Source organism: Etheostoma spectabile, chromosome 4 (genome assembly GCF_008692095.1).
Source record: "Etheostoma spectabile isolate EspeVRDwgs_2016 chromosome 4, UIUC_Espe_1.0, whole genome shotgun sequence".
Taxonomy (NCBI): Eukaryota; Metazoa; Chordata; class Actinopteri; order Perciformes; family Percidae; genus Etheostoma; species Etheostoma spectabile.
The window spans coordinates 13,503,707-13,525,957 of NC_045736.1; the positions used below are offsets into that span (position 1 = coordinate 13,503,707).

Below are 22,251 nucleotides of genomic sequence, written 5' to 3' on the forward strand. Positions count from 1 at the left end.
CCGCAAAATAAAACACAGCATACAATACAGGGGTCAACGCTAAGGTTTTTTTGTTTCTTGTCCAGTCGGGCAAGTAAAAAAAAAAATCTACTTTTTTGGCCCCTAGGCTTTTTTTTCTCCAAGGAAAACAATGGAAAAAAAAGTTTAAAATACAAAAAATATTTTAAAAAACGGTAAAAAAAAAAGTAAAGACGTGTTTTTTTTTTTATTTCAAACTTTGGGGGAAAAAACGTCAAAGCGTAACAAAACGCAACGTACCGGTTGGGTAAATAAAACAAATCTGGAAAAAAAGGTTTTACTGGCCCCTATGTTTTTACACAAGGAAAAAAACAACAAGAAGTTTCCAGAAAAAAAAAGGTCGGGAAAAAAAGTCAAATGTTTTTTCTTTTTTTAATTTCAAACCTAAAAAAATAAATAAATAACAAATTGATTTTTTTTTTCCGACCTTTTTTTTTTCTTTCTGGAAACTTTTTTTCGTTGTTTTTCCTTTGTAAAAAAACATACGGCCAAATTTGTTAAAAGCATCAAAAGTGTAAAAAAAATTAGAAAAATTAAAAAAGCATCGAGCAACCAACTCAATTCCTGATTGGCCAACGGCACATTTAAATCAAATGGTTATGTTATGATTATGCCCTGACAGGAGGGTGGGTTGTTAGGCCCATATTTACTCGCCCAACGGGGCGTTTTACTTGCCCCAAGCCATCGGGCAACCTTTTATTGTCGAACCCAGCAATATTACACAAAGTTACCTGTTCACACAATACAGTAACGTGAGCTATTTAAATTAACTGATGCATACAAAGTGTAGGTCTGTGACATTCCCACTTTAAAGTCCAGTTTTCTACTCATAGTTTCTTCCAGCACAACAAAATCTCATAGCGTCTATTGCGAAATGTCGCAACCGTTTGCGATGTGTATATTGCGCCAGTTGATATTGTGACGACAACAAAAAAACCAATATGTTGTGCAGCTCTAGTTGTCAACGAGCTAATCTGTAGCTAATTAACTTCCTAAAAGGCTGACGTGATCAAAATACCAAGCTCGCAGAAATACACTCTCTGACTCATATTAAAGATGCCACTGACGTTTGAACTTGAATTTGTTTTTAACATTTTTTAACATCATTCATATCAGTCACATGAGAGTCTGTGACCCACTCACTGTTAGCGTTAGCATAGCTTGTGCTCCAGATGGGACTCACAGTTTAACATGGGAGTTCCCTGGATTAGCACGCTAAATTTAGCCTAATGCTCCACTCTCCTCCCTTCTACTCTCATCTATTCCATTTATTCTAGTCGGTCTGACTGTGACAGCATACACTCTGTTACTGTTCCCTCCAGTACTTCTGTCGTGCTTTACGCTAATAATGTGTTCTTCTTCATGGGTGAAACAATGTCCCAGTCTGCAGTGTAGGGTTGGTTGACAGGACTGGGTCTATGTATAGCATGAGATAATATAAATGTCGTCTACCACCGGGGATTTTGCTGTATGTGTATGTAAAGCAATCAGTCAATCAGTCTGCTTTATGGCAATCTAGGATTTCTATGTGGTTTTTAAGTCACTGTGATGAAGTACTACTTGCATTTGTCATGTTTCTATTCACTGAATTAGATACAAAATTACATTTACACCTGCTTGTTTTATCTAAAAATAGTTTTACAGTTCATGTTCCCGACAATTTACAGCATCATGGTATACTGTATTGCAATACTGCAAATAAAGTAACATTTACTTTAATACAGGACAGGACAGTCAATTCTCCTGCTGCATCTGCGTTTGTCCACTTCAAGTGAAACGTGACAGAATGTCCTACCCAAACGAGACATGTTGAATATGATGTTTCACTCAACCACTGACACACACACACACAACACACACACACACACACACACACACACACACACACACACACACACACAATATACATCCCCCTCTCTGTTTTCCCACTGTTTAGACCATTATAGTGGACCAAAGTTCCCACACTTGTTGGCTGCACCATGACCGTGGCTTCCAAAGTCAATGGTGTGTGTGTGGTGTGTGGTGTGTGTGTGTGTGTGTGTGTGTGTGTGTGTGTGTGTGTGTGTGGTGTGTGTTGTGTGTGTGTGTGTGTGTGTGTGTGTGTGTGTGTGTGTGTGTGTGTGTGTGTGTGTGTGTGTGGTGTGTGTGTGTCGTTTTGGGGTTTGGTGTCCCACTTCTACCCCCTATAGCCTTTCTCATAGAATTGGCAAGCAAACAAACTCTCTCTCTCTCTCTCTCTCTCCTCTCCTCTCTCTCTCTCTCTCTCCCTCTTCTCTCTCTCTCGCTCTCTCTCTCTCCAAACACACACAGCTGTCTGTGCTATTTCTGACTACCCAGACTGTCGAGTCATCCCAGTACTGAAAAGGAGAGGGGGAGGAGGAATTAGCAAGCTTCTCTCTCTCTCACTCTCTCTTCCTGCCCATTTCCTTTTTTCTGTAAATTTTCCTTCTTTCTTAATGTTTGCCTCGTCTCCTTCAGTTGCTCCCGTCTAAACTTTCTTTTTTCCTTCCACCTTTCCTGTGTCATTGCATTAAGCCACCTACAGACGATAGGCTTTGCGCTGGCAGTTCCATTGATTTCCTATGGGGAGGGCGGTGGCGCCCAACTATGTGCTGCGCTACCCGGGGCGTCGCGTAACGCACCGATTCGCCGCTTTACACTGCGCGCAAAGTTCAAATTATTTCAACTTTGAGCTTTTTGCCGCTGACCTTTCCAAAGCGCAACCAATGAGAAAACAGTGCGTCGTTCCCCAGCAAAGGGAAATGGCTTCCTCGCCACCCTTGATGACGGATACCTGCTCTGCGCCCTACCTAGCGGTGTGCATTGCTTCTCATGTGTAGGCGGCGTTAACGGTCCGTCTACTTCTTCTTCTACCCCTACCAGAGCTATTTCTTGTCTTTCTCCTTCTCTTATATATTTTCTGATATACCTTCTTATTCTGTAGCCTTTCCTTCCATGGGTGCAGGAGGTTGGGGTGCTCAAAGGGTTGCAGCACCCCCTAAAAAAAAAAAAAGCAGCCAAAAAAAAGACTTCAAAATAATTAAAAAGGTTTAGTCCCTTTTTTTATTTTTAACTGGAATGTACTGTGTATTGGTATCTGTGGCAAGGTAGAAGCTTTTGGTCAATTTTCTATCCATTATTTATCAATATATTTATTATTTCATACTTCTTCAAAGTGATGCGACTTACAGCTGGTCGGAGCTTTGACACATTGAGGGTTTTTTGGATTGTTCCTGGTTTCTCGAGTGAATCAAAGTAGGCTAACCAAAGACGTCAGGGCACTGATTATCCTGCTATACAGTCCCCTGGAGAGAGTTCAATTCAGCCGGCTACAGAGTACGACAGCATGGGATTTAACTGTAATTACTGCCATTGTGCAGCGGCACTGTACAAATGGATATGTGATTTGGTTATAGCTCTGTATATTGTCTTGTACAATAAAACTGATTAAAAAAATGAATATGTAACTCTGTAACTGTTTCATATCCAACGCCGGTTGACCGGTGTGCGCTTATACGCTTGTCTCCTGTATGAAACAGCTGAATATCCACACTCTGTGCCATCATAAACTACTGTATGATGAGCTGGTCCTAGACCACATCCTGCCCCCCCCCCCCCCCCCCCCCCCCCCACACCATCTCCTCGCAGTTTTAATGCTTGACCTCAATGTCCGTGTCTGTGTAGTTGCCGTGGCGGCTTTTGACATACGGAATATTGTGTTGTAAAACCCATGACAGCATTTAGTACGACTGTATAATAGACAGGCTCTCTCGCAGCACTCCCAATTCTGATTGACGTACGGCATCCCTCCTTCCTTCCTTCCTTCCTTCCTTCCTTCCTTCCTTCTTTCTTCCATCCTCCACTGCATCCTACACGCATCCTCCCTTACTTCTTGCCATCCTTTTCCTCCACTCCCTCCCTCCTTCCCAGCAGGAAGTTTCTCCCCGTTTCTATTCCTTCCTCTCTCCTACCCTCATATCATCCTCTCTCCCCCACCCCCCCCACCCCCCCTTCTCCATTCTCCTGACCCCCTCCCCCCTCTCTGTCTGTCTGCAGCCTCTAAGCCATCTGACTCGGCAATGACCGCCTGTGACCTTTAGCTGAATGCAGGAGGAGGAGGAGGCAGTTAGACGGAGAGCAGGCAGCGGATGACAAATGAGCTAATTGCTTTAGATTAACCATGGAGTGTCTGCCTGCCTGCCGGGCTTACAGCCACCTCCTGTCTAGACAACGCCACAGAGGGAGGGAATAGATCTGCAGTCTCTCGCATACAACCTGACATGAGAAGTTTAAGAAAAAAAAAATGTTGTTTTCTTTAAAGTTGCATAAGGCAAGTTAAAGAACTGTGATTTTAATGTCAGACAAGGTCAGAAATCTGCTCCCAGCAGGAGCATGCATGTTAAAGGGGTACTCCAGCAATTTAGGGTTGTACAGTCATAAAATCTGGGGATTCACAGGCTACAGACTTAAAAAAAAAAAAAAGTAAAAAAGAGTTGTTAAATCATTGATGCAGCAGAGGCCAAGTCATCCTGACCTTTAGTTCCTATCAAGTAGGGTTGGACATCATTTTGATTTTAACATTTCTGATTCTTCCTTTTGATTCCGATTCTTTGAGGGTTGGAGTTGAAACGGGTCACATGCTCATATCATAGATAAGAGGAACATTACATTTTGATTCAGTGGTGATTTACAGTTTTACTGGGCTTTTTTTATTATTTTTTTTTTTTACATCAAATAAAGCCACTCTTTAAAGCCAATTAGAGCCAATTTGGAGCCAATGATCAGATTTAAACCAAATTTGACAAAGCACAATTTAATAAAAAAACACAAGTGTTTTAAAAGAAACATACAAAGCTAAGTATCTTACACTTCTTACAGTTTTATAGCTTAGAAATCCAGAGTTCTCATGAGAGCACAATTTGAATCTGCTCAGCGAGTCACTCTGGCATCGAGTAATGCTGCTCATTAACTATGCCCCTGTAGCCGAGCTGCACCAATCAGATCGTTGTCTCTGATATAGGCGGGCCAGAGGCAAGCTGCACCAATCAGATCGGTGTATCTTATATAGGCAGGCCAAGGGCGAGCCAAACAGATGACGACAGTTTAATCTACGCTGGTAGCTAAGCGTATGGGGCTCTGGATAAGTCACCCCATGGGATGATGTGATTGGTCGTAGTGTTATCCAATTGCGTACCATGAGATTTTTTTTTAAATTCACGCTTGGTGCCGGCCCTCAAGATGGCCGACTTTCATTACTGGATGCCAGACTCTTAATATTTCAGATTTCAGTCTGGCTTTCCAGGCTAACAGTTTTAAGCAAAACAATATGAATGATAAACATTTATAAATAAACAAATACAACATTTCAGCTTTTGTTTCCTCCAACAGAATCTATTCCTGGAAGAGTAGGGAAAACTTATTTTTTTTCAAGCTAAAAAACTTGTAGACCAGAATGTGGAAAACCTCAGAAAAACAATAAGAGTAGATCAGTTGAAGAAAGTAACTGCTCAAATAAAAGCCTCAGTCCACCTCAGTCATAAAGATATGATGCAGACATAAAGAATTGTTCAAAAATACATATATTGAGCAGGTGCAAGATTTAGTTTGGGAAAGAAGCCTAAGAAAGCTATGCATTCAGTGTTTTATTTCTAGTTGGCACAAACAACTGTACACTTTTTTGGCGTAATGCCCCGTTTACACGTACACGGTTAATTTGACAAACGGGAACATTTCCCTTCGTTTGTGCCCTCCGTTTACACCCAAACGGAGAATTCTCTTCTGAAAACAAGTCTTTCTAAAAACTCCATCCAGAGTGGAGATTTTGGAAACCTTTGTTTGCTCGTAAACTGAGACAACCGGAGGTTTAAACAGCCGAGGAAGTGAGGAGGAGAAGAGAGAGGAAGTGATTCGTTGCTGTTGTTGCTATATTCGTGATTGTGATTGGTTAACGTAGGCTGGAGCTTCTCGTTACACTGGCACCTACAGGTTTGGCGTATATACACGGGTACGTGTAAATTACTGACAGGTGTGCATGATGCTGCTTTTGAGAGGTTGAAATGTCTATTTATGAAAATAGGCGCCCACGTGTAAACGTAGAGTGTGACAGAACTCAAACGCAGTCAACGGTGAGTGCAGTTTGGCTCAGTGTTAAAGAAAGAGTGTTGTTGTGTATCTTCACTGAAGCATGTTTTTTGGCCCTGGGGATGTTTTTCACCGTTGCATCTGCACAACACATTTGCTTTAAAAATGATTTGGTCATGCCAAAAAAGCCTGAAATTGAAAGGAAGAGCCGTAGATAAAAGAGAGGGAGAGGGAGAGAGAAAAGAGGCGGAATGGCCTAAGGAAGAAAGAAAGCAAAGAAAGTGCAAGTTCTTTCCTTTTTTGTTGTATTTTGAGTTTAAATTGTGCCTGGATATTAAACACACACACACACACACGCACAAAAAGTTTGTCTGCTTTGCTAAAACGGAAAACATTTGGTGTATCGATATTATAGTGTAATCCTCTTTTGGAAATTCACTTCCAATGTGCAGAACATCTGGATGGAAACATAACATAGGAAGATGTTTTCCCTGTTAGTATGCAGCATGGAAGGAGTTAGGTAAGGGAGGGAGTAGAGACAGCAGGAAATGAAAGAGACAGAAGAAGCGATGGAGAGAAAAGGGAGAGGCTGAAAAATAAGAAAGGACAAGAAAAAGGAGAGGAGGAGGTCTGCTGACTGACCTGCTGACCCCCCTTTTTTGGGAGCTGACTAGTTTTACTGGAGGCAGACAGACACACACACAGTCAGCAAGTGTTTTTGTATGAGTTATGACTCATCAAATCACAAAAGCAGAATGGAAACAGCAATGTTGTATTACATTGTGTGAATTTGAATTTAGGTTTGTTTTTCACCAGAGATTTGAGAAACTTCAGAAAGTGAACATCAACTTTTGCAGCTTTAGGGCCAAATTATCTCTTTGTACGTTGCTCCGGAACAAATCTTAGGCCTCACTGTGCAGAGCTTCATCTGAACATTTTGACATGAAACACAAATGGGTATCCGGTTGTATGCAAATACCCTTGAAATGTGAATTTAAAAAAAAGAAATGTAAAGATGCCCTTAGACCTCAGAGTGTTAATCTGGAAAATTGAAGAAGAAATTGAAGAAACGGCTGTCAATTTTCAGTTTTGCAAAATGTACTCAGAAAGCAGAACGGCTTGTCAAGAACAGAAAAAATACATACAAACTGGTGATTCTTATAAAAACAAACCCCTCGCCTTCACTGTCCGTGTTGCAGGAGAGTCTTGTGTTTTTTGGCAGTTTGAGAAAAATCTAGCTTGTTATTGGTTATGTGTTATTCATCCGCTCCACGCAAAGTAACAAAAAACATACGTAGACAGCAATGTTGATTCAACTCGGCCACAGTGTTGTTAATGATTGGTAAAAACACAATTAAATTTGTGTGTTGATGGGAATTTTGTTGGATCCCAAAGTTGGCCATGACAGAAATAAAGTTATTTTTTAATCTTTTTAGAATGTAATGATGACTAATCAAATTGTTGCACTGGTGATGTTGTAATCTCGTCTAATACCAGGAAAACAACAAGAGAACAAGGTTATGTTGTGTTGAGTTTAAAAAAGAGAGATAGATGAGAAAGAATGAGAAAGAAGACAAGAGTGGTGGGAGTGTTTTGGCTGAAAGACTGAAGTTCAGCACCAGCTGACACACACACACAAACACACACACACACACACACACACACACACACACACACAGTGGAGGTCTGGGTGGTTCCACACAGATGGCGAGGCTGGCATCAAAGTGTGGTGAAGTGTCTGTTCCTTTTTGCCGTTCACTCTATCAGTTCAGTTTAATAAGCAGATGAATAGGATCTGTTTACGTTTCATTATTTGAGTCTGTTTATGTTTCATGTGTATTGAGTTTCTCATGAGTTTGTTTGTGTTTTTCCTCTCAGATCACCTGTCACACAATCACTCAATGTCTTTCCGTCTTTCGTTCATCCTTTGCTCTGTTTCCCTGTTATAATTTAATGACGTTATGATGATATAATAGATGCAATATTTAAAAAAATTAAAGTGGAAGTGGGACCGTGTGACTGTCACATGTAGGTTTTGAAAGCAGTAACCACAGTATAGTCATGCTGTGAGTGTGTGTGTGTGTGTGTGTGTGTGTGTGTGTGTGTGTGTGTGTGTGTGTGTGTGTGGTGTGTGTGTGTGTGTGTGTGTGTGTGTGTGTGTGTGTGTGTGTGTGTGTGTGTGGTGTGTGTGTGTGTGTGTGCTGTGTATTTTTAACTAAACCGTGTAAAGCAGTAGTGAAACTTTATTGCCCCCCCGAAACTGAAGCCTTGCGCACTGTACAAATCATCATCTGTACGATCATTTACACTGGACAATCCAGTGTAAATGATCGCCAAATTGTGAACATTTTGCGAACATTAGCTCTAACATTACACTCCATTTATCGCTCTTAAAACAGTAGCTGCCAGCACAACTTGTTGTACAGTGCTGCTCATGAGAATGGGAAACCACTGCTTAAGTTGACTAAAAAGAGGAATAAAAAAATCCTCTTTTGGAAATTGATCTTAATACCTAAATTTAAAAAATAAGGAAAAATCCAACCTCTAAGGACGCCTATTTTCTTTGTGAAAGAATAAAGTATTGTCAATAAATAAATGTTCTTCCTTAACATACAAGGGGCATAAATATACACACTCCTATGTTAAATTCCCATAGAAACAGGCAGATTTTTTATTTTTAAACGCCAGTTATAACATGGATCAGGATACTATGCATCCTGATAAAGTTCCCTTGGCCTTTGGAATTAAAATACCCCCACCCCCACCCCATCATCACATACCCTTCCCCATACATAGAGATTGGCATGGTGTTTTTTCAGTTAGACTAATAGCTGGTTTGATTTGCATTGAGAGATGATTTGATGGAATGTACCCAATGCCAATCTCTAGGTATGGTGAAGGGTATGTGATGATGGGGGGGCCAAAGGTCAAGGGAACTTTATCAGGATGCATAGTATCCTGGATTTATGAAATAACTGGCTTTTAATAATAAAAATCTGCCTGCCTCTATGGGACATAGGGGTGTCTATACTCATGCCCCCTGTATTTTAAGGAAGAACTTTTATTTATTTACAATACATTATTCATTCACAAAGAAAATTGGTGTCCTTAAAGGTTGGATTTTTCCTAACTTTTTGAATTAATGCAATAAGATCAATTTCCAAAAGATTTTTTTTTCATTCCACTTTTTAGTCAACTTAATATAGTCTTTTTTTCATACCACAGGAAAACAAAATATTGCAATGTTTTTTTTCAAAAACGTGCCGGCCTAGTCAGAACCTTGTCCCGTCTCATCATGTCTGATGTCCCATGGAAACATAAGTCCATGCACATGTAATTCCCATTAAAGGAATAGTCCACTGAAGGTCTAAGTTATGACAATGAAATGCTCTCAGCTTTGGAAGTGGCTCTGAAACGTGCACAGCTCGTTTCTCCAGTTCACAGCAGCTCTGGAGACAAAATGAGAGTCACCCAAAAATGTATCAAAACATATCAAAATGCCAAAAGAAACCACTCAAACCACTCCTGCAGCATATCTCCTGTGTTGAGAAATATGTTCAGTATGTTCCAATCTTCTCCACAGCGCAACACACGTACACGACTTCCCTGTCGAGCTATTGACAAAGTGGCAGCGTTTCAAAAGCAGCAGCGAAGTGGCTTATCCCAACACTCAGGTGACAGCTTTTCAGCTGTCTTGAATCACATTTATTTTAGAATTTGACCTATTTTGCACATAAAACCACAAGACTCTAGAGTCTGAGCTAAAGCAAGGGCCCGTACCATGTACCATGTAGTGTGAACCAGCGGCTGGGAATTCTGGTGTCTATGTCGTAAATACTGAGTTTTCCAAAGTTTTTTTTTTCTTGTAAATTCTTTTATTTTGTAGAGAAGTTGAAGCTGTAGATTCTGCTCTCCCACCCCCCTCCCCCTCTCTCTCTCTCTCATCATTATTCTGTCTGTCCCTCTGACCCATCTGTGTCTCCCAGACGCTCCCACCACTCCGCCTCTTTCTCTCTCTCCTCTCTTTCTTCTCTGTCTCTCCCTCCCCTCCTCCCTCACATTGACCCCTTTTGTTCACAGCTATTGGGAGGGGGTGTTGGGGCGGGAGGGGTCTGGTCAGCTGTTTCCTCAATATATGTGTGTGTGTGTGTGTGTGTCCAAACAGTGTGGGAATTTGTGTGAGAAAAAGTTGCAGACAAAGCTCAGTCTAGCTTCAGAGTGTGTGTGTCACCCGGTGAGGACACACACACGGTGTCGCAGCATCCACGGGACATGTAGTTTGGAGTTTAACTGCAGCGGGAAGATTCGTTTTTGGTTTGTTTTTCAGTTTTGTGTTTTAGTTTGGGAAGACGGTCTTCAGGTTAGCTGGCAGAGGAACGCAAACCTCTGCTGGAGAAAGTCTGAGCGGGGATCTTTTAGAGCGCAGAGAGCATGCAGCCTTCGTCAGGAAGTCACAACCATGACAACTGTGTGCAGACGCAACTGTGCGGTGAGTTTGTCGTCGACGCTTACTGAACAGGAATCCTTTTAATCTTAAATCCGCTGTGATTTCCTTCTTTGGGTTGATACGTTCTTTACACTAAGGAATATTGTTGAGGATATATGATGTGTATGCTTTGAAGGCTTTATGATGATGATGATGATGAATCCTTTGATTTCGGTTAACATGCGTGATTCGCCATCGTAGCTAAGTGAAAAAGGAATAAGCTGATGCCAAGGCTTATTTTTGCAATATCCTGTAAAACCCACAGAATACTTAAGCACAATCCTAGTAATCTTATATTTTTAATCAAAGGACTTCATTTTTTTTCTTTAAAAAAAACATATTTTATATTATTATTTTACCCATCATTAAAGTCATTCCGTAATTGAACCCCCAAAACTGAAACACATCTACATTAGTCCTCACTTTACCAGTTTCAAGCGAGGACATAGGACATCACTGGATCGATTGGTTCAGGGCCCTTAACTGAACGAGAGATGGAGCAAGGACCCCCTACTCCATATATTTTATAAAATGTTGTTAAGTTATGCTTTTAATAACATGTAGGACGGCCTAAAGCCTTTAAACATAGCTTTTTTGCTTAGAAATACTAAGATATTCAAGTAGCCTAATATTTGTCACCATGTTTTAATGTTAAACACACATGTAACATGGTCTCAGTGACTACCTTGACCATAGGCCAGTGAGCCTGTCATCAGTGGGGATTTATATTTGCTAATAATATGTTGGATTCATGTTAAGACTTTTTAAATTTTGAAAAAACTTTCAAAAATGTACACTAGTCCCCCCTGCATTGACTCTGAGGACCCCCTAGTGGTCCCGGGCCCCCTGTTGAAGATCCCTGGATAAGTTGATTGACAGACGGTCTGTACGTCCTTTATGAAGCGAAAAAGCCAAACATTCACTGGTTTCAGCTTCTCAAGTGTGACGATTTGTGTCTTTTGAGTGGTTCATGTCTCTATGAATTGAATATCTGTGAGGGTAATACAGTTGGTCAGACTAAAGGGGAAATTTGAAGACCTCTTTATAGGCTTTGGAGAAATGGTGATGACTGAAAAGTACAGGTTTCGGGTTGCCAGGTTGGAAACTCCATCCTTTATAATTGATAATAATGCATTCATAAATGTTGGCAATAGGGATGTGATGATACACTCGCAATTCGATGTAATTCACAATTTAAAGTCGATGAAGTGATTCTCTCACAATTATTTTAACAGAATGAGCTGCAGACAAACAACTGAAAAATGTTCCTTTTTATTTATATAAACTATACAAAACAACAGACGTGTCCTTATCAAAAAGTGCAAATTGCATTTTATGTTAAATTAAAAAAAAACATTTGTCTGAAGTCACACAAAGGAGATCAAAAGTAGATTACACACCAATCATCTGACTTTCCAGTATATTTACTATTTTATGATACGTATTGGTAATGAAATTATTGTTATTGTGATGCCAAATAACACTGACAAGGGAGAGGATTTGGTCTTCATCGCTCACTGGTGGTTTTCTATTTACTGTTTTATTGATGTAATGTGTGACCTGCTCCAGTCGAGTTGTCGAGTTGCATCAGGCTTGTTTTTTTAAGTGGTTTCAGGTTTATTCTGGTTAAATACAAGTTTGGGATGGTTTGGGATGAATGGTTGGATTCATAATGAGGTTATGAAGGAGCTATAAGAGTCAACTGGCTGTCTGTGCGTCTCTGTGCAATGGTTAGCTGGTCAGAAGAACATAACAAGGCTGTGAGAACTCGTGTGAACTGTTGGAATACGTGTGTGGTGTGTGTTTTGGGTGTTGTGTGTGGTTGTGGTGTGTGTGTGTGTGGTTGTGTGTGTGTGTGTGTGTGTGTGTGTGTGTGTGTGTGTGTGTGTGTGTGTGTGGTGTGTTGTGTGTGTGTGTGTGTGTGTGTTGTGTGTGTGTGTGTGTGTGTGTGTGTGTGTGTTGTGTGTGTGGTCTGCAGGCTACTTTATGTTCTTCTGTCTGACTTGGCCCTGACCTCCGCCTGCTCCTCGTAAAAGAAGTGTGAGAAACATGCTCCGTGTGTGCGTGTGTGTTGGTGGGGGTGGTGGATGCAGGAGGGGGGGTTAGAGCAGACTGCCTCTAAACAAAGCTAGCCCTGTATGTCTGTCTAGTCTGGCTCTGTGTGTGTGTGTGTGTGTGTGTGTGTGCACACACACACACCCTGACCTCTACATAAGGACTCCCTCTCTGTCTGGGCTGTGTCTGAAAACCTTTTTTTCTCACAACAACACAGAAACATATAAACCGTGTTGCTGAATTGACACATTGCAGTTAGAGCAGTTAGACTCACGATCATTAAAGACACAATGTAAATGGTACAATGCTGATTAAAGTCATAGTAGGGCTAGTTTGTAGTATTTATCAATTGGATTTCTTTATTATTTTATCACCATATCCAGTTGTCACGCTCAAACCAACAATAAATGAATCAAGTACTGAAACGACAAGTTGATCTATCAATAGTTAATCGCTACCTTTTTGTGATATTGATGTATTGACACAACAAGTAAATTAAAGATGTCACAAAAGGTCCGATATTTTGATGATCATTTAAATAGATTTTTGAAAACAAGGCCGTGCACCCACAGCTTGATGTACTGTAGCTTATTCCTCTGTAGTTGACCACACGAAAACATTATGTGAAACACAGGTTCCCGTGATGTGAAAAGAGATTAATAGGAATTTATAGATTTTGCTTTAACTTCTTTCTTTTCACCCACACTTTACACTGTTACTTCTTGTTTATGTGTAATGTCCAGCATAAACAATAACAGCTGCAGTGAATACGGTTTCTCTTGGAACCAACGGTGATAAAACATCACATGTATATTGTGCATATAGTATGTGTGTGGGATTTTACCTGCGACTACCTTACTTTAAATTAAGCATTATGTTACTTGTGTTTTTCTGTAGGGCTGTAAAAATATATTTATTATTTTAAGTTAAAGGAGCTCGAAGCAATGTCACGCGTTTTTTTATACTACAACCCCCCCCCCCCCTCCCCCTTTGGGATTTGCGCCTATGTCTTTTCTTTGTCTCTCTCATGTGAAATGAAGCTGCCTTCAAGTGCAATCGGAAATTTCGATCTATGTGATCTGATGGAAAACAGTAACTGTGAAATGTAAAGTCTACTTGTGCTACATTGGGGGGTTAAATAACACAAAAAAACGTCACACAAGTGGGCCGTTTGTTAAGTGGCGCTCCCACTCGGCGCTTTTTTTGCTCTGAACGTAGCTGCAGAGGTTATTTTTCTCAGACTTGACGAGCTGGTCCAGGTCCACCGAAGACATTCTACAGCGGAGTAGGACTAACCACGGCGCGTAAACTGACCCTGATCTTTGTCTCCGTGATGTTGTAGCCCAACTGGAGTTCGTCCAGATCCTGGTGATCGTGGTGGTCATGATGGTGATGGTGGTGGTCATCACCTGTCTGCTGAACCACTACCGCCTATCAGCACGCTCCCTCCTCTCCAGACACGCCCCTGCACGCAGGAGACACCTGCCATTGGCCAACGTAAGTCTAACAGTTACACCCAGTGTGTCAGGATGCTTGTATACATTGAATCCAAATAAATAATGGATTGAACAGGTACATGTAAACAACAGAGCATACAGCACAGAAAACACTGGCTTGCTTAATGTGTGTTAATATTGCAACTTGCTGCCTTCAAGGTCCTTCTTGAGGGAATCAGATCTGATTTTTCTTTAAGTGAGTTAGTTTGACCAGATGGCTGCCTGATTATTGAAGATGCATATTTTGCATAGAGTTCACAGCTATGGTTTCTCTAGAATAAAATAGTGGCTTAATAGAAATAATTTGGAAATAGCTGCTTAGTTAATGTGAAATATATGAACTCCTTTAGAAAAAGTAGGTAATTTTTACTGAAAGCAACAAGCTTTCATAGCAGATATTTTTGAGTCACAAACATGTGGGGCAAATAGAGAGCATTTCATATATTAAATCCAACATGAATGCGGGAAACTAAAACATTTAAATTATGTATTTAATTACGAGTGTGTGATTTAAAGGCAGTTGAACATACTTAGCAATAAACTGAGGTATCACTGTAGAAACAGGCTGTGCAGAAGGAGCTGTGTGTCCAGCGGTTCAGTCACAGCGATGAAAGACACAATCAGAAGAAAAACAAAGTTCAAGGAGTGCTGAGTGACAGCATGGGATCTGGTGATTACACACCCCTGCAGGCTAACACACTGATTCATTTCTTCATTAAGGGCCACAGCGGCTCGCAACGACCATTTTAAGGACACACACACACACACACACACACCACACACACACACATAATGACTTACACTTGAGGCTCCTACAACCATATGACTGTGCTTGTGCTCTGTGAATCACCTGCTATTCAATCGTGTGTGTGTGTGTGTGTGTGTGTGTGTGTGTGTGTGTGTGTGTGTGTGTGTGTGTGTGTGTGTGTGTGTGTGTGTGTGTGTGGTGTGTGTGTGTGTGTGTGTGTGTGTGGTGTGTGTGTGTGTGTGTGTGTGTGTGTGTGTGTGTGTGTGTGTGTGTGCTTCATCCTTTACTCATATCGTACTTCTCTGGAACCACACACACACACACACACACACATAGCACATAGAGCTTTTGATAAGCTCAGGGGAGTCATTGTCCTAGTTAATTTGGATTAGCAGACAGACACACTGACACACATGCAGGCAGTAAGACACGCAGGCAGACAGTTCGCCAGAGCACCAAAAACCTGCACTGAAGTTGGAAAAGTTCCTTCTAAACAGTTTAAACAGAAGTAAAAGGCTGCTTTTGTCTTCTCACTGCAACACAACGGATTTCAAATCATTTCTACAAAAGTGTGTGTATTCCTTCTGGGGAAGAGATCATCCAGTTTGTTCCCCAAGGTATTATCAAGTCATTTGTAGATTCATGTAGACTGATTGGGGAATTTTATAGGAGCCATTTCCCCCCTACAAAGTCGTTAATGTTAATATGGTTGTTAACCAGGTGAAACTTCATTAATCTGCGTGGGGAAATTGGGTCATTACCGCAGCAACAAGTAATTTGCAACAATGCAAAGACAATAACAAAGTGTGCATTGCTCAAACCTCTGAACAACACAATGAATTAAACACAACAATTGATGAAATGTTACATTTTTCAGTATTCAGATGTAAAGACACTACAGTTAGAGCATGCCTCTTATAAACAGCTACAAGATTCACTGTGACATAAAGACAATACTATATTTTAAGAAAAGATGGGAATATTTAAAAAAGACACAGCAGGAATGAGTGTGTTCACCAGCGGAGCCCTCTAGTGGACAACAATGTAATCAAAGAAAAGCACAACAGAGCTGGGTCCCATGTACATGCTGTGTTATATGGATGTAGTTTTTCACACTTGAAAAAATAACACAAAGAAGTGTGCTTATAAAAATGTCAACACACTAAAAAACACTACAACAAACTAAACCATTCAATTTTTTACTTACAAAGTACGTATCAGCAGTAGTGTGTAGTAGAGACTCAACCGCACATAAAGGACTATAAAGGATGCTGTTGAATAGTTTGGACTGTCCTTAGATATGGTGCATACATACTCATACTGCAGCTCTCTGTCTCTCTTTGTCACTTTTATTTAAATCAGCTTAATTGACATGATATATAGCACAGTATCACAGGTATAGATAGCACCAACGACACATGTGGGACCTTTGGTAAATGGGTTTAAATCAAAGGGAAATTGCTCAATAGATCAACTCAAAGAGATTTTCTCTCTCTCTCTCTCTCTCTCTCTCTCTCTCTCTCAGGAGGCAGGCCTGTGGTCTTCTGAGGCAACAGGGACAACCAGTGGTCTCAATGAGGTGAGTGAAGAAACATTTAGTCGCCAAAAATCAAAAATGTGTGTATAACAGCTAAGTTTAATGTTACAAAGGATGGCACAGCAGCAGTAATCCAATGTCATTCTTCACCACAGCACCAGGTGTACAACCCCCGGCCTCCGGACAGAGGGGTCCCCTCGTCCTACCTGCAGCGGGAGCCTCAGCACGCCCAGCCCCAGCCCCCGCCTCCGCTCCCCTCCCAGCGCTTCCAGCACACGTACGCCCCGAGTCGCTTCCAGCCGACGTATCCCTACCTGCCCCAGAGTCTTATCGATCTCCCCCCCACCATCTGCCTCTCGGACGGAGAGGAGCCCCCGCCGTACCAGGGCGTCTGCACCCTGCAGCTTCGAGACCCGGAGCAACAGATGGAGCTGAACCGCGAGTCGGTCAGAGCACCGCCCAACCGAACAGTGTTCGACTCCCACTCCCTCAACCCTTCCAGCTCCTGTCCGCAGGCCAGGTAACAAGAAACGAGTTGTCAGTCATTTGTTGTGTTTGACGTCACTCCATGACTGTCCACGACCCCGCCCTCTCGCGTAGTTGTCTCATTTTTCAGATCCTACGGTCGGCTTTGCCCCCTTGTTGTTCTGCTCCCATCAGTCTTATTTATCTTACCCTTGTTGTTTTGGTTCCAGTCTGCAGGCCCCTCCCCCGAGTGTCCATTCAGGCGTCAGTGTGTTAGAAGCCCAGGAGGCCTTGTCCCGGCATCAGAAGCAGGGCTCTCGAGTAGAAGGAGCTCCCCCGACCTACAGCGAGGTGATCGGGCACTACTACCACCCGACATCCCTGACCCCCAGCCACAACCATCGGACTGTATCGCCCTCGCTAGCACCCCCGTCCTCATTCGTACACGGCCTGCTCCGACCTCCACCGCAGCAGCAAGGAAGTGTGGACAACAGGAATGCAAGGAACACGAAGGAGAAATCCCAGAAGCCCCAGCAGGTGTGACAGTACTGCTTCCTTATTCCTAGCCTACGAGGGGGGAGGGGGGAGGGGGGGACCAGGATTCTTTTGTCTGCTCACCACTTAATAATCCACTCTGAATGGTTTAAGGGCTGATTCTCGTTAGTTGTAGTTGTTGCTGACATGTTGTCAGTTTCATCAGTTTCCCCACTTCACGGATCGGGCTAGGACTGAAAAAGCAGCAGCAGCAGCCGCCGGCTTCCCGTTAGGTAAGAACACCTGGAAAACCACATCGCTCCTGCAAGCACAGTTGCAGGAGGACAACCGGTACTTCCTGTTCCAACACCTTCTTATTTCCTGTCTGAGGAGCTCTTTGGATGAAGCGACGATGTCAGAGATGAAGGGCAGAAGGTGCAAAAGAGAAGGGTGGCTACAGAAGCCTCCTTCTTCCCTTAAACAACTCCACATCATCCCTCCTCCACTAGACTGATCTCCATTCATTATAAATATTTACTCGTTCTGTTTGTTTGTTGTTTGTTCGTCTTTTTTTCGCGCTTACAAAAAAATCTTTCTATCCAGGCAAATGGCGAAATGTTGCAATCTTGTTTTTTTCTTCCAGGTTCTGTTCTCTATTGATAATCCCCCTCGCTGCTTTACGTTGGCAGTGACTCCTGCACCAGGCTTGAGCTGTGTCGCTGGGACACGTTAGCACATTAGGCTATTTCCAGACAGACATTAGATTTAGTCAGCGGTATCTTAAACTAGCACAGTGCTACAGTAAAAGTCCTCGAGCTAAACGTTCTGCCTTATATCGACCAACCAATGCGGGACTTGTCGCTAAAATCCTTTTTTAGTTGTAGTTTTCTAAAGAAGGTTTGCACGAAGTTCTTCACCACAGAAAAAGAAAGAAATTCGCAATATGAGTGATGAGAGAGAAAACAGAGAAAGTCTGGGTATTTTTCTAAACTTGATAGATTCTTATGAGTAAAGACGTTGTTGTTTTTTTGGGTGTTTTTTACATGTTGTCTAGTTTTTAGAAAAAGAAACATCAAATAATCTGTTGGGGTGCCAACTTTCACGTTGAACATTTTGCTACATACATGTTGGCATGATATTACATTTTGAGTATATATATATATATATACACATCGAGAGCGAAATTAAAAGCACGAATTTAGAGTTATTTATATAATTGCTGAAAAGAATTGCACTATTTTTTTAGTATGCGCAGATGGTGCGTGTGAGAGAGACGTTTTATTGTGAAGGAGCTCTGTCTATTGAGGCGTGAACAGAACGAGAGACCTGAAAGCACAGGGACTCACCGGAGGGCCGGACCCAGCTCAGTGCACAGCAGCCAGTATCACGAAAACATATCATGGGCAGATTCTGACTTGGGTTCAACGGACTCGGATCCACCGTTCCTATACCATTGAGATAAAAAAAAAAAAAAAATCCCTCACTTATGCAAATGTCCGAGTCCTTCCTGCGAGCCAACCACAAGTCAGTATTCAAACCTGTAGGCCCAATCAGAAACTGCTTGTGGCTTTTTCTCATCCTGTTGGCCGAATCGTTAGCCAATCCCAAAGCTGGCTGTCGCTCCCTCGACCAAAACAAGCCCAGCACGGACGAGTTTGCTCGCGTTGATCAGATCTTTGTCCCATGCAACGGATGTCTGAACCAATCACGACGAATGTCTAATGTAACAGTGGAGTAAAGTAGAATGTAGAGTTAGCTTGTAGCTTGTGTGTTATTTAATTCGAATGTCAGAAGTGTTGTTCATTGAGTGAAAAGAGAGAGAAACAAGGCAGATGCAGTGAGGCCTGACGTCCCCTTTGTAGCGCACTACTGAGGAAGGAAGCCAGGCCGCCCTACAGGCCCTAACTGAGTGATACGCTGACTGTGCACTGCCGTGGCCACACACACATACGACCAGCATTTGTTGGTTACACACCTCCAGTTTCTTTTAAAGTCTCTCCTGCCTTCTCGAGAGACACACACACACACACACACACACCACACACTCCCCGGTGGTGAGTTTACCTCGTTGCAGGCATCTCTGAGCACTTTACTGCACCGGGAAAGAGACAACAATCTTTTGTCAGCCAGCGGCAGCCGAAAAAAACCTTAAAAACTACGGTAGAACCTTTTGATATTGTAGGTTAGATCCCCCAACCTTTAGAGACTTTTAAAAGATGCAAAGAGTTGTGCTCCAAAACTTCAAACATCCTTCAATTGGGAAACAGATTCTTACCTCACCACCTGGAATCCGTGATTTATCATTGGGAATGCTGGGCTGGGAATCATTTTCAAAACTATTACTCAAAGTAATTTCAGTACCAGTTCCAACCTTTTTCGCAGCCTTACTGTGAAAAACGTAGACATGTTTTTCCGCGAAGCTTGTCATTTCTCAAATGTTAAAACGTAGTAGTTGGCTAAATGAAAATACAGTTTGAAAATAAACTTTTATTTAAATCAGGAACTGTCTTATCAAAGAATGAGTAAGTACGATTATGAATGTGACTAGACATTCAGTGTTTTTGGCACGCTGTGCTGCCGACACATTTCTGTCGGCAGCATTATATTCTAGAGGTTTGATACCCAACCGGAGAAATCTGTCTTACCTCTCCCCCCCCGTGGTGGATTTTTTAACTTTTGGAGCAGAACTCTTTGTGTGATGAACGCAGCAGGAGATGGGTTGTTGAAAACAAGACACACCGATGTGTTGAAAAGTGACACGAGTGTTAATAGCAACTCAGTCTTCTGTCATCTCTTTAAGAGTGCGATGCAACTGTAGCTCACTAAAGTAGAAGATTAGAACATACAGGCGTTCGTATGGATGTGAAGGAGCCCTTTAGGGTCCAGTCTTTATGCAACAGCGCCCTCCACAGGGGCCCAACCAAACCGCAGCCAAGACTCCCGAAGCTGAATCAACTGAACTTTGTAGCCTGAGGAGAGGAGAGAGTCAAAAGGCCCCAAAAAAAAAAAAATCTACATTTTATAATCCCATGTGGTGAATCCTTCAATACTTTGTCTTTTCTTTCTCATGTGTTGCTGTTGATCCGAGTCACAGAGCTAAGCATCGTCTGAAAGATGAATCCCCGGTGATAAGAGATGATAAAGAGGGCACAAGGTCCTTTTAACAACACTTGTTTTTCACTTATATCCACAATCCTTAAAGAGTCTTTTAGCCATACGCGTTGATTGCGATGGGGACGTCGGGGACCTATCAGATTTTGTCATGAGTCATTTTGTACCCACCACTTTTTTGAAAACCTTGATTTCAATTTAGTTAAAAAAATAAAAGTAAAGTTCATAACGCATTTAATTCTTGCCAACAAATCCACAAAAATCTCTATCCCTACAGGGCAGGCACAGACACTTGGGGTAGGGGGGGGGAGTTATGTTATATATATATACCTGTAAATGTATATATTTTATTCAGTAATTTTATTAGAATTAGAATAGAAAAATATTAACTCGTCTCTGTCCCCAGCACATTTCACACCGAACCGACGCCCGTGCTTTGAACTATCCATTGATAAAATATGATTTAAAAATGATTTTTAAGTTAAGTTTCTAAAGTTGTAACTTAGTTTCTTAATCCAAACACCGATGGTAACCAGATCCAATATTCTTTTTGTTTATCTAGATCTCATTAGATCTGTTTAGATGTAGACTATTCTGGAAATACAATCTTCAAAAACAGGCGTTTTTCAGAAAAACAGACGCTTAGCTGTGTGACTTAATCATCAACGAGCCCTCAAAACCAATCCTGCCTTAAATTTCTGTAATACATAAAAAGACAAATAATCAAGTCATTTACTTGCAATTTGCCAGTCTCTCTTTCTCCTCGCGTCCCTGTGCTGATCCGCCGTGTCGGCATATCTGATCTTAATGACGAGCACTTGAAAGACGGAAAAAAATCCCGTTAATTAATCTCTAGACCCAAAGCAGCTAAAGGGTGACGAGTGGATCAATCAAAATATGAATCACCCTGGACCTCGGAATGAGATTATGCCAATTTAGATAACTTATTGACCCTCTCTTCCCTTTCCTTTCCCGCCTTTCCGTTCCCTTCCTATTTCCCTCCATTAGTGTTATACTTGTATTTCCTTTTTTGAGACGGTTTGGTTCCCTGTCCTGGAGGGTGTGCAGTGGGTATGAGAAGACTGGACAGGCTCTGATCAGAGCATCACGGTACAAACAAATGTAACTAGTGTCAATTTAAAGGAATGCACCGACAGTCGAGTGGATGAGAAGTAAAACATTGAGTGTAGGATCAATCTCTCGCTTCAGGGAAACCTGCGCTGGCTGACGATACAAAAAAACAAGACCGATAGAGGAGGGAGGACGGGAAACTCCTTCAGAGGCTCAGTGGAAACACAAATCCCACATGTACTCACACAGTATACTGTAGTGCCAATTTTTGGACCCCATGAATATAGTTAAACAAGAACACGTACACGCACACACACACACACTGGTATGTTTACATGCAGAGAGAAGGTAACAGCTGTAGTTGATTTACATCCCTCCAGTTTTCTGTTCTGTTATCTTGTGATAAAGCACAATAACTGAGACGGCTTAAGTGGAGTTGGTTAAGCTAAATCCACCTAAACTATTGTTCCCGTATGAAACCAATCAGGTTTCTGCTACTTAAATGTGTCCAAGCCAGTAATTATCTGCATCTGTCTGAACTGGTCGCACATTTCTCTCTGCTTTAAGCCAGCGTGAAGGCCGCGTTACAGCAAGGTGTTTTTGTAAAGTCATCTGACTGTGTCTTTTTTCCCAGGTGTGTGTGTGTGTGTGTGTGTGTGGTGTGTGTGTGTGTGGTGTGTGTGTGTGTGTGTGTGTGTGTGTGTGTGTG

At 41.9% G+C, this 22,251-nt stretch overlaps 1 protein-coding gene and 1 long non-coding RNA gene across 4 annotated transcripts in view; one reads left to right on the top strand and one right to left on the bottom strand.

Moving 5' to 3' along the window:
* The window catches only part of LOC116687865 (uncharacterized), a 14,071-nt gene extending 2,552 nt beyond the window's left edge, over positions 1 to 11,519 (bottom strand). The window contains exons 1-2 of the long non-coding RNA XR_004331650.1: positions 11,509 to 11,519; positions 10,018 to 10,021 (exon numbers count right to left, since the gene is read on the bottom strand). This is a non-coding gene — a long non-coding RNA (uncharacterized LOC116687865). The remainder of the gene's footprint in view (positions 1 to 10,017; positions 10,022 to 11,508) is intronic.
* Positions 1 to 19,822, top strand: part of pmepa1 (prostate transmembrane protein, androgen induced 1) — a 39,686-nt gene extending 19,864 nt beyond the window's left edge. Inside the window, exons 1-5 of one of the 3 annotated variants that reach the window (XM_032513551.1) lie at positions 10,256 to 10,588; positions 13,983 to 14,137; positions 16,410 to 16,463; positions 16,577 to 16,941; positions 17,117 to 19,822. In XM_032513551.1, coding sequence (XP_032369442.1) covers positions 10,531 to 10,588; positions 13,983 to 14,137; positions 16,410 to 16,463; positions 16,577 to 16,941; positions 17,117 to 17,429 — 945 coding nt within the window. In that variant the 5' untranslated portion in view covers positions 10,256 to 10,530 and the 3' untranslated portion in view covers positions 17,430 to 19,822. Of the gene's footprint in view, positions 1 to 10,255; positions 10,589 to 13,728; positions 13,733 to 13,982; positions 14,138 to 16,409; positions 16,464 to 16,576; positions 16,942 to 17,116 lie in introns of those variants that run through there. The other 2 variants (XM_032513552.1, XM_032513550.1) reach the window with 2 other exon arrangements.
* The last annotated feature ends 2,429 nt before the right edge of the window (positions 19,823 to 22,251 follow it).